Source organism: Rutilus rutilus, assembly GCF_951802725.1.
Source record: "Rutilus rutilus genome assembly, chromosome: 8".
Taxonomy (NCBI): domain Eukaryota; kingdom Metazoa; phylum Chordata; class Actinopteri; order Cypriniformes; family Leuciscidae; genus Rutilus; species Rutilus rutilus.
In genome coordinates, this window is record NC_140222.1 from 37,064,380 (window position 1) to 37,075,946 (window position 11,567).

Genomic DNA, 11,567 nt, shown 5'->3' on the forward strand with positions numbered 1-11,567 from the left:
ACAATTCTGAGAAAAGATGTCAGAATTGCGAGATATAAACTCGCAATTAGGCCTATGTGTTATAAAGTCAGAATTGCGTGATATAAAGTCGCAATTGCGAGAAAAAAAGTCAGAATTCTGACTTTATATGACGCAATTGCGACTTTATTTCACGCAACTCTGACTTTATTTCTCTCAATTCTGACTTTATTTCTCAGAATTGCGAGATATAAATTCAGATTTGCATGAAATAAAGTCGCAATTGCATGTTATAAAGTCAGAATTGCGAGATGTAAACTCGCAATTGTGAGATAAAAAGTCGCAATTATCTTTTAAAATGTTTTATTCAGAGTTAGAGGGTTACCTAGATAGCCACTTCTCCAGACACCACTACAATAGGCTACTGGGCCTATAGCCCAAACCATGAAAAACATCCCAAGACCATTATCCCACCTTCAACACTTCAACATTGCTCCATATAATTTTGCCTACAGTATATAGTGTAGCAAGGTAGTCTTCAGAATTTTTAATAATATAATAATTAAATTTTAGGGGACCCCCAAGAGTCCTAAGTCATTTCGAACCCTGCCTATACTCCATATTTCCGTGCACAAAGATACTATTCTGGAGTCGTTTTCTCGGACAACTGCAATTGTGTACAAGATGGTTTGAGGGTCCTAAGGAAATCAGCAGCCTAATAAAAAGGGAGGCTAGCACAAAGTATTTGTTTTGAAAATACAAATATACCGAACCAAATGTATTTAAATCCAAATTACATTTTATTGTTTGTTTAAAGGCTTTAAATTACAAAATAGTATTTTGTATTTCAAATAGGCCTCCGTATTTCAAATTCATGTAGGCTATCTGAAATAATCACTATATGAACTGACTATTCGCGTAACAATACGTCCTAAAAATTAATCCCGCTCGTAACGCAACTGTATTACTAATTTATAATATTGATTATCCAAATATTACAAGTTTTGCTACGGCGGTTTGACTTTGATCACACGAATTACGAAATTTATCAATAAATGCGCATGTTCGTTGAAGCGTGCCGTAGGCTATTTCATTTATATATATATATATATATATATATATATATATATATATATATATATATATATATATATATATATATATATATAGTCGAATCTGCGCTTTAAAATGCGAATGCAAAACAGCTAGGGACGTAAACCTCGTGAGCCGGAACTGGAACATATTTTAGGGTCATTCAGACTGTGATGTTGAGTTCCTCCTCAAGGGGATTCTCCGAGAAAAGATACAAATGTGTGCCGGTGTGGTTACCGTATACTTCACCACACCGGCAGCCGACAGGGAGGTAAGAGAGAATCTGTTCTGTTTGAATGGAAGTCAATGGAGGATTTTCCTCAGTTTGCGGAATAAACTACTTTTCGGTTGTCACGTAAAAAAATGTATCCTTGTCCGCCAGTCTTTAACATATTTGCTATTAAATATCGACTTTGTAGAAATGTATTTTGAGTTTACTACGAAAAACAACTGTTTTATGAGAAAAGTCAGGGGCTATTTTGCGACAGGTTTGAATTATTTTACGGCACTACCAATGCACTTCTATAGGATCTGAAACGTTACTAGCTGTCGTAAAACTGAAAGTGTCACAGTTTACCGTTAGGCGCTTTCAATAGTGTTGAACGTCTCCTCAATGATGCGAACCGCGTTTCTTCTTCTTCTTTAGCCATTGTTTTATAAATGCGCCATACAATTTAAGAAATCTTTTAAATATTTGGTATTGAACCTTTTAAGTCATGATAATCAGGTATGTGAACTGATTTTTCATGTCACACTGCATTATATAGCCTAGCATATAATACATGGTACTTGGGCTAAAGCGGCTAAATGCTAACTGCCTAAAAAAAAATCTAAACTTTATCATTGTAGCCCACATACCACCCGATACTGAACAAATATAAATAATAAGATAAACAATTTAAATGTTTTTTAGTGAAGAGTAAAGCGGTAAGTACTGAAATGTTTTAGTTTTCTGACTGCTGGAGCTGGTGGAGAGTAACACGACTAGCATGTTTGAACTATGCAACTGTTTCTATACACACAGATACTGTGACTATAATACTTTGCTCATAAGACTATGTTAAACATTAGAGCTCACTGAGAAAAAGATTCAAATTTATTCTGATTGATGTGGACGTAGAAGTTATCTTGGCATTATATGTAGTTTCTGACATTCTGGGCCCAGTTGCAACAAACCCCTCAGGTTAAGAAAGCCATTAGTTGTAGCTGAACTTTAGGAGTTTCTTGAGACCTGGTGCTGAATTAAATATAATCTAATAGCTTGTGAGTATAACTTCTCATTTACTTCTCATTTACTTTGAATGGGTGACGTCATGCGTTGCCGAACTGAATTGTGGGTTCTGTTGCGTCACTGGCGTTGCTCACATTGGCAGTATATAAACTGGACATGGTTCAGATTTCTCTTGGCACAGCTACTAGAAGACTTACAACGGTCAGACAGGTAGTTGCTCACGTCACATCTATGTGGGGGATAGCTTTCAACGGAGAAAAGTGAAGCAAATGAGAAGCCCTCACTTCCTGATGGCTGAGCATACTGCGCAGACTCAAACTGAGCTTGACGACATAGATGTGACGTGAGCAACTACCTGTCTGACCGTTGTAAGTCTTCTAGTAGCTGTGCCAAGAGAAATCTGAACCATTCCCTTCCGAATCTCGCAGAGACGGAGAGCGTGAGTAGGTGTCCATGAGCTAGGAGCAGGAGCAACTTTATGACTCTCTATGGGCTTCTCCCTTGACTTTATCGGACTTTATGCCCCCCCTGATTGACTGCGAGCTTCTCCTCCTGTCTATATGGTAATTTCCAGAGAGTCGCCTGGTTATGACGCAATCGTTAGCCTATTTTTACAAAAACTGCTTCTACGGGGCCATAACGTAAGATGCAAGGTAATGGAGCCTTTTATACATTGTCGTGTTTCTTTAGAAATAAATAATGGACAAATAGAGTCTTTAAACGCCTCAGATGTAAAGTTATTCGCTGTCAAAGTGACGGCAAAATAAACGGGAGTCAATGGCATGCTAACAGCAGAATTAGCGTACAGAATTAGGTACGGAATTTGAGAGCTCGATTACCCCCCTGGTTGCTCACGGCAGAAGTTTAAAACTTTTGTAGTGCCAACGCAGGCATCAGCCAATCAGATCGTTTATGCTAATACCCTAGAGCAGACGTTAGCCAATTGGTATTTGCATAGATGATCTGATTGGCTGACGCCTGCATTGGCACTTGAAAAGTAGAAAAGTTTCAACTTCTGCCGCGAGCAATGCCAGTGACGAAACGGAAACCACAATTGACCTTTTGCCAGCCCCTCCCCCAAAACGGCCATTGTCCAATCACACATCATAGCAACCGTTACTATGTGAGCAGGTCCGACAAACATTAGCAAGATGGTGAAGCGTGCGCCCACGGCGTTTGTAAATCGGACACTAGATACCCCGAGAGATTGTCTGGAGGAGTTGTGTTCTTTCCATTCCCAAAGCCGAAAACACAGCGTGAGCGATGCCTACAATGGATAAAACAGTGTGGACGGCCCCACTCCCAGTTAAATGTGTCGAACATTACGAAGCATAAATACGTCTGCTGGCTGTGGTGTCGATGGCTACTTAAAGTTTTTTTTTTGTTTGTTTTTCTGATCTGAAAAACTATCCTATCTGTTACTCAAAAAACATAATATTGTTAGTATGATCCGTTGCCCCACTAATAAATATTATGGTCTCAACCGCGAGTTTTGTGATCTGTTGTCCCCCTAATAAATATTATGGTAAGTGCATTATGAAAGACAATCAATGAAAGTTATTAGATGCAAATTAAGGCTATGTCTGGTTAAACAGTTATTGTGTGATTTCGTTTATTGTGCGTTGTCAACTTGAAGCATGAATTTGAGAAAGAAAATTTTTGGAAGAAAATGCACCACATACTTTTGTCAATGATATAAGTTAAGTTATAGCTAAAAGATTGTAAAAGCTTTCAGTTCACCCTGCCTAATTGTAGTTGAAAAGTCAAATTAAGCTTGATTAATGATATACTGTGACTGATCAGATAAACTACAGCATCGAGAATATAACTCCCATGTGTTTTGCAGCATTTAAAATTTTAGTCATAGTGTGTTATGCGAAAAAACACACATAAGAAATTATTGCTGACAGCACTTTTATTTTCAGAGAGTTTTTTCTTTCACACAAAAACACAACAGTGAGTGTCTTTCAATGCTTTTAAACACTTGTTTTCTTGTTCTTTGTCATATCACAAATTATGTGTATGAACAAATATTATGTAAGCATTAGCCTCGACAGAGACGTAGATAGTAGTCGTGTCTCCTTCATTGCGTATTTTTATATTTTGAATATATCCCTCCACTGCATACTGTAACCCCTTTTGCCTCGATCTGGAGGATATCGCGGAGGTATTGCTCCAAAAATGGTCACTGACACGCACGGGTATACCTCTTCCCGTCATGGCAATCTGTCGCGCTGGTCGTGTTTAATCATTTGTTTGTCGGACGTAGCAACAGTAACTAAGGGGGGCGGGGCTCGGCGAAAGGTCAATTCAGATGGGCTACACATGACATCATCCATTGAAATTAAATGAAAAGTGTTTCATGCCTGCAAATGTATGAATGCAGCATAATAGAGAATGGGCAGATATGCATTTGACTGGCCATCTAACCAATAAGAGCAGAGTAGACCAATCACAACAGACTGAACCATCTGACCAATCAGAGCAGAGTAGACCAATCACAACTGACTGAACCATCTGACCAATCAGAGCAAAGTGGGGTCACATAAAGGAGGGATTTAGAGAGACTGAATCCTTTATCAAACCATTGAAGACATTGAGAAAAGAGGTGTCAGTGTCATTCTGTTTGTACTGTGGAAGCTTCTGTCACCAAAGCAAATTCCTCGTGTGTGCAAACACAACTGCAATAAAGCTCTTTCTGATTCTGATTACAATAAGGCACTAATCAAACAATGGACTTAAACGGTTTAACAGCAGGACTGTGACTCTTATTTTACATTGCTAAAAGTAAATATTTCAATTCTTTTTGTGTTTACAGGTGCTGTATTGTTTTAGTTCCTCTGTTAATGGTGATTAATGAAGGTGAGCACTAAAGGATCTTTACAGGGTCAATAACGTGTAAAAGTGTTCATGATAAAGAAAAGGAAACATCTTTTGAATATCTAGTTTAAAACACAAGCATTAATTCATGTTTTTGCATTAAAAGCATGTTTGTTTATTATTATAACTTCTCTCTGTTTTCAGCGTCTCTGGTCACTATTGAGGGTTTAATCGGAGGTTCTGTCATTTTACCGTGTTCGTCTGAAGCACCTCCGATTAAAGTTCAAGACATCACAATTAATTGGATATGCGATGACAAACTGAGCGTGTTTGACATTATTAAGGGTAAAGGCTCTGTAAAAGCACAGGATCAATCATACAAGAACAGAACTGAAACCTTCCCTGAAGAGTATAAGAAAGGAAACTTCTCACTCAGACTCAACAATCTTCAGTACAGTGACAGAGGAAAGTACCAGTGCTACATCGAAGAGGAATCAATCATCAGGACTGTGAAACTTCTTATTGAAGGTTTGTGATATTTTTTGGTTACACAATCTCGATGGTCCACTTTAGACATTCAATCCACTATAAGTAATTTCAATTTATTTATATTCTCATTTAACTTACTCTTATTAGAGTATTAGTAGACTGTGGTAGTCTGTTAGGTTAGAGTTTGGTGTTAAGGGCCGTTCACACCAAGCATGATAGCGATAACTATAATGATAACTATATTTGCGCCCACACCAACGGACGATAACAATCTGTTTAATCTATGGTGCGTGCTGCGTTTCAAAGCGTGTACAACGTCATTGAACATGTTTTTTTTTTTCTTTTTTTTTTTCTTGCATTTACACGGCTTTAACCAGCAGACGTTCTCAGCATCCTATGTTTTGAGTAAAACTAGTGTAATCAATCTAATAATCTAACTGTGAACATAGCTGACGTTGTCAATATAGTGAAATAATAACACTTGGTCTTTTTCACTGCAACTTCAAAGGCAGCAAGAAAGTGTTTTCGAAACAAGCGCTGTATACCTGAGGTAATACTTCTCACCGTTTATTCAGAGGGTATGAACGATTGTTTTCTTTTTATTGAAAAAGGCGCTTGACTTGTCAAACAGTGGTGGATTTTTCTGGACCTCGGCGATTAACTTCTCCGCAATGTCGTCTGCCATTTTAAATGCTTGAGACCTTTGTTTAAATTCTAGTGGATTCTGATTGGCTGTCAGTGTTTTATCGTTTAACAGCTGGAAAAAAATCGTTCCGAAAGTGATCCCAACGATATCGTTCCTCATATCTTTATCGTTAACAGTTGTGGTGTGAACTCTGCTATTCTTTAATATGGAGAACGATTTTTAGAACTATATCTTTATCATTATCTTTATAGTTATCGTCCTTGGTGTGAGCGGGCCTTTAGAGTTCGGGTTAGTAGAATAAGTTGACATGGAGATGCAAAGTTACTTATATTCAGTAGAATGTCTTTTTTTTCTTCTTCTTCTTCTTCTTTTTTTTAAGTCACATGTGCCAAGCTCTTAAAAAAATATTTCTCTATTCATTTTGGTTTTCCAAAACTTTTACACTATTATCCAAAAAGTAATGAAGTGTAACAATCAAGTAAATATAACAGTGTATACAACTATATATTTTTAAAAAGGTTTTATATGTTTTCAAGTTAAATTTGTATTTTATTTTATTTTTTATTATTATTTTTCTCTGTTTTCAGTGCCTTTCCAGGACACAGTTGTGGGTGATATTGGAGGTTCTGCTGTTTTACCTTGTTCTGCTAGAGAACGTCCACTTACATCTGAAGACATAACAGTCACTTGGAGGCTGAAGACCCTGAAAGTGTTTGACATTATTAAGGGTAAAGTCTCTGTGGAAGAACAGGATTCAGTGTTCAGGAACAGAACTGAAACCTTCCCTCAGGAATATCTGAATGGAAACTTCTCACTCAAACTCAACAATCTTCAACGCAGTGATACGGGAATCTACAAATGCTACATCACGAATGAATTACTAATTCAAAGTGTGAAAATAGGTTTGTGAAAAATACGTTTGATTCATTTAATCTTGTAATGTTAAGATGATTTCAATTGAGAATGAGGTCGTTTTTGAAACCTCTTTTAAAACACAATGAAATGTTTTCATCTGTTTTTACTGAATCTAATGCATTTGTCTCTGTGTCCACCAGAAATAAACCAAGGAGCTCGATCGAGATCTGAGAAGATTTTACTTGTAGTGCCTTTTCTGTCTGTTTCCATTCTGCTCTTTATGTAAGCACTGACAGAAGGAACTACAGTATAGCAATGTGTTTGTTCTTCTTCAACCTCAGAACAACCTGCTGAGATCGCCACATCTTCTGAGAAACAGCTGAAGATGTTAAGCCACCATCTTAAACTGATGAAACTGCAGCCTTCAGTAACAATTCAGTTGTTGTTTATTTTATTAATTTTATACCCATTGTTTACTTTTGACTAACTTGCCATGAAGATAGACTTGCTGCAGACAATGCCGTTTTACTTTTGGCCAAAATATTTGTTTATGCTTTTATGTTTTTTTTTGGTGTTTGTTTTTAATTTGTTTCATAGTTGTTTACATTTCACTGGAAGTGAAATACAGATAAGTTGTTGAAGATGCTTTTTATATACATATATAAGCAGGAGGAGGCCAAAAAAAAAAATTCTGAACCCCAAGTGGATTTTCCACAAACTGAGAAAGTCAAAAAGTGTTTGTTTGTGCCCCGCTCTCCCCTACTTCAGGCTATATAAAAGGTGTAATTTTCCTGTTATCATTGTAAAGCTGCTTAGAAAGATCAGTATTATATAAAGTGCTGTATAAATAAAGATGACTGTTCTTCTTTTGTTGTCAATTCTCAGGATGTTTCATTCTTAGAAAAATGTTCAATGTTGTTCAATATAAAGCCCTATAGTGTTGACTCAACTTTAAAGAACCATTTATGATGAAAAGGTTGTATATTAGCAGAAATGTCAGTATTAACTACAGTAAAAAGTGTTACAACTAGCCCTAATCTTCATCATATGGTCCGGTTAAATTCCATTTCACTTGGGAAATGATTTTGGAAATGACTGGAAAATATATCAGGACCTGATTACTATTTTTCACCCTTTTTACAGTGTGCTCAAGCATTTCAGTGTTCTGTGAAAAACCACACCGAGATTGTAAGTCTCTGCATAATGTATTAATAATTTACAGGACAAAACTAGTTTAAAGTATAAAGGTAATGTTTGATTTGCAACCAGGTTAATTAATGTTAAAGGACAGAACTTGTTTCATATGAATAGGCAGATACTGATTTTACTGGATATATAACATTTACTCCAAACATTAACCTTAATGATAAAATTAAGACAACATTCTATAAGCCGACATTGACACAATTTTGTGACAATGTTTTATTCTAGGCTCATTGTATTTATTCAGTAATTTTTCATATGTTTGTTTGTTGTTTTAAAATGATCACTTTTTGCCTCTATGAAATGATGTGGAGTCAAGGGTAGCCTAATGGTTGATACAAAAAAAAAAAAAAAAATTGTGTAAAGGACCACTTTGGAGTCTTAATGTATGCTGTTGATTAAATGAAGTATGGGTTGGTTTATTGGTAAAATATTTGTGTAAATGTGAAATTATTCACATTTACACAAATAATTGTGATTGACCGGAAATTCTGTGGACCTGTGTAATGTTGAAATTTGTCCCTTTGGTGGCACCGTAGTTTGCATGAACTTTTAAAAGGTAGCTGGCGGGTGTGAAACTGTGTTTGAGCCTACATGGAAATTTATCTGAGATTTTGTGTTTTATTCATGAACTTAAAGAACTTGACGCCCGTTTCATGACGGAAGAAAGGACTATCGTATATTGTTTTGCATTCCTTGGTGAGCGCAGCGAGGTACGATATGTTTTCATTCATAGATAATTCAGAATATTGTTTGCACATATGTATGGTTTATTTTGCTGTGTAATTAATGTTTGTCACCCTAAATGTTTGTTCACGTAATGACGTTTGTAGCCGTGAAAACAAGTGTGTGTGAAATGTTTGTTGTATACAATACAGTTTTCAAGGTGCTAAGGTGATGATGGATTAAAAAGTTGAACGTCATGCTGGTTTGGCGAACTAAATAAAGGACACCATATGCATCAGTCGAGACTCTCTTTTTGGATCCAAGGGCTGCTACAGTGAAAACTCGTCGCTACATCTGAGTCATCTGCTATTCTGCACGTCGTTTTCGTTCCGGAGGTTGCCATTGTTTGTTCCACGCATCCAGACAAGGTCGTAAATTGTTAGCACGTTAAAGGAGTCATAACCTAGTATTACATTGGATACCTACTGCTGTATTATAGTCTTTCAGGCCCTTCTAAAAAAGAAAAGTGGAAAAAAAATAAACACAGACCTACTTTTACCCTTATTTCTGAAGGCATTATTGTCTCGCGAGATCAATGCGATGTTTTGGCTGTCGTGGACGCTCTATATGGCTCTGCACATAGATATCATATAAAGGCTAGATGTCTTAAGGCGGAGTCACTTCCGGCATCACCGGCGGCCATCTTAGGACAGGACTCTGTGAATTAAGGTGAGTGAGCAGCACGCACACAAATCCTCTTATCTCGCTGAAATCTGGACGGATTTACAAACGGTTTGGTTTCTTACAAACGTTATTAACGTGGCTATAATTCTGAATGCTTAAACATTTTGAAGATAATTATTCATATGTATGCAGTATAATAGCTACATCTCTGACGTTTATAACAAACCAAACCGTTTGAAAATCGGTATAAAATTGAGCAAGTTATGGTTATTTAAAAGTACATGCACCATGTTATGAGTGAACGAGCATCCTGTCTTAAGATGGCCGCCGTATGCGGATGTCGAGCTCCATTGGCCAGCAGCGCGGACGAGACATCTAGCCTTTATATGATATCTATGGCTCTGCACGCCAGTTGAAAGGGTTGTTGGGACAGCGTCATTAAAAATGAATTTCATCCACTGGTCCCTGATAGTTTCGTCCGATTTTGGGAGATAAAACACATTTACATGTTTTTTATGGCAATCAACCACAGAACAAGTCCGGTGTGCACTCGGTTTCTCCATCTTTCTCGACTGAACTGAATATGAGGGGGAGAGGGGAAGGGCAGGCTTCCTGCTGCGGTGTCCATATATGGTATATCCTACTACCTCATGACGTCAAGAGGGAGCTGAAATCAAAATCTCGTATTTGAGTGCGCGTGCACGCGCGCTGGTTTATTTACCCTGAGGTAAACAAACGCTTCACTTTTAAATATCGGCTTCCCGGCCAGTGTATAATCGTTAGTCGATCATAACATACATTGATTCTCGTGGAAAAGTGAAAATTGCAGGTTATGACTCCTTTAAACAGAGACTACAGATGCGGTGAGAGATCTGGTTATCGGGATAAAAAAAAAAAAAAAAAAAAAAACGAACTGAACTGTTTACTTACATGGCCATATCCTGATTGATCCAAGTCGTAAGGCTAAATAACAGGCTCTCGTGCTTGTGAATGAATTGTGAAATATCTGAATTACACATATGAAATGTTTAATGGTTTATTTTCACTCTTAAATCTTAAACCTTATGAAATGTGATGAAATTGTATGGTAAAGAGCTTACATCTCTAAAGATAACTTTAGCCATTCTAATTCTTATTAAGCTGTCTTGAATATTTAAAGTCTTTTTTGGTATTTAATTGACATTTTGGGTAGGCCTATCTTAATATTTGAAGTGAGCAGTGTTACCTTACACCACCATCTTATAACCACAGCTCCTTGAATCACTTTAATCTAAAAATACATAAATTAGTGATACAAACATGTCAGGAGAAAAGGAAAAGTCCACTGATGAGAAAGATCTAAACCCTGATGAACCTTCAACTGAAGAGAAATCTAGAGGCCCAGAAGAAACAGTCTCTCGTGAACGAAAGCTTACAGAAAAAGGCAAACAAATGCGTCAAGAGGAAGCTAAAATATGCTGAAGAGTTACTACAGTATAATTCTGCACGCACTGTATATGTTTTTCCTAAAGTTTAATTCATTAGACCATAAAACAATATGTTGTCAAACTTTAAAAATGTTAAGTTTTGCATTAATTAATATGTTTAGTAAATTCATATGATGTTACAAATCTAAATGTTAACGTTGTTAAAATGGGTGCATCTGATTGGTCACGTGCGCCTTGTTATCAGGGAGTTCTCAGGATTCGCTTCATTCTCAGTAAAGCTATGATTGTGAAGCATCGCATTTTGAGTGTTTACTGATAAACATAGTCACTTTCAGGGGTAGGCTACTACATAAATTTGGAGGCACCGCTGGTAATATCGTTGGGTGGTCTGACTCCTTCATCAGTGAGAACCACCCAGTCACATTCATCTCTACTTATTTATTTTAACCACCCGAATCGTCCCTCTCAATAATTGTTCCAGACCTTTTCTGGATTG

At 37.0% G+C, this 11,567-nt stretch overlaps 1 protein-coding gene and 1 long non-coding RNA gene across 2 annotated transcripts in view; one reads left to right on the forward strand and one right to left on the reverse strand.

Annotated features, from left to right (window-relative positions):
- The window catches only part of LOC311295379, a 41,399-nt gene that overhangs the window by 16,998 nt on the left and 12,834 nt on the right, over positions 1-11,567 (reverse strand). The window lies entirely within an intron of this gene.
- LOC311295358 (polymeric immunoglobulin receptor-like) lies at positions 1,189-9,425 on the forward strand. Its single transcript, XM_084416698.1, has 5 exons — positions 1,189-1,321; positions 5,100-5,143; positions 5,306-5,629; positions 6,824-7,138; positions 7,292-9,425. The coding sequence occupies exons 1-5, from the start codon at positions 1,224-1,226 to the stop codon at positions 7,375-7,377; spliced, it is 867 nt and encodes a 288-aa protein (XP_084272824.1). The 5' UTR covers positions 1,189-1,223; the 3' UTR covers positions 7,378-9,425.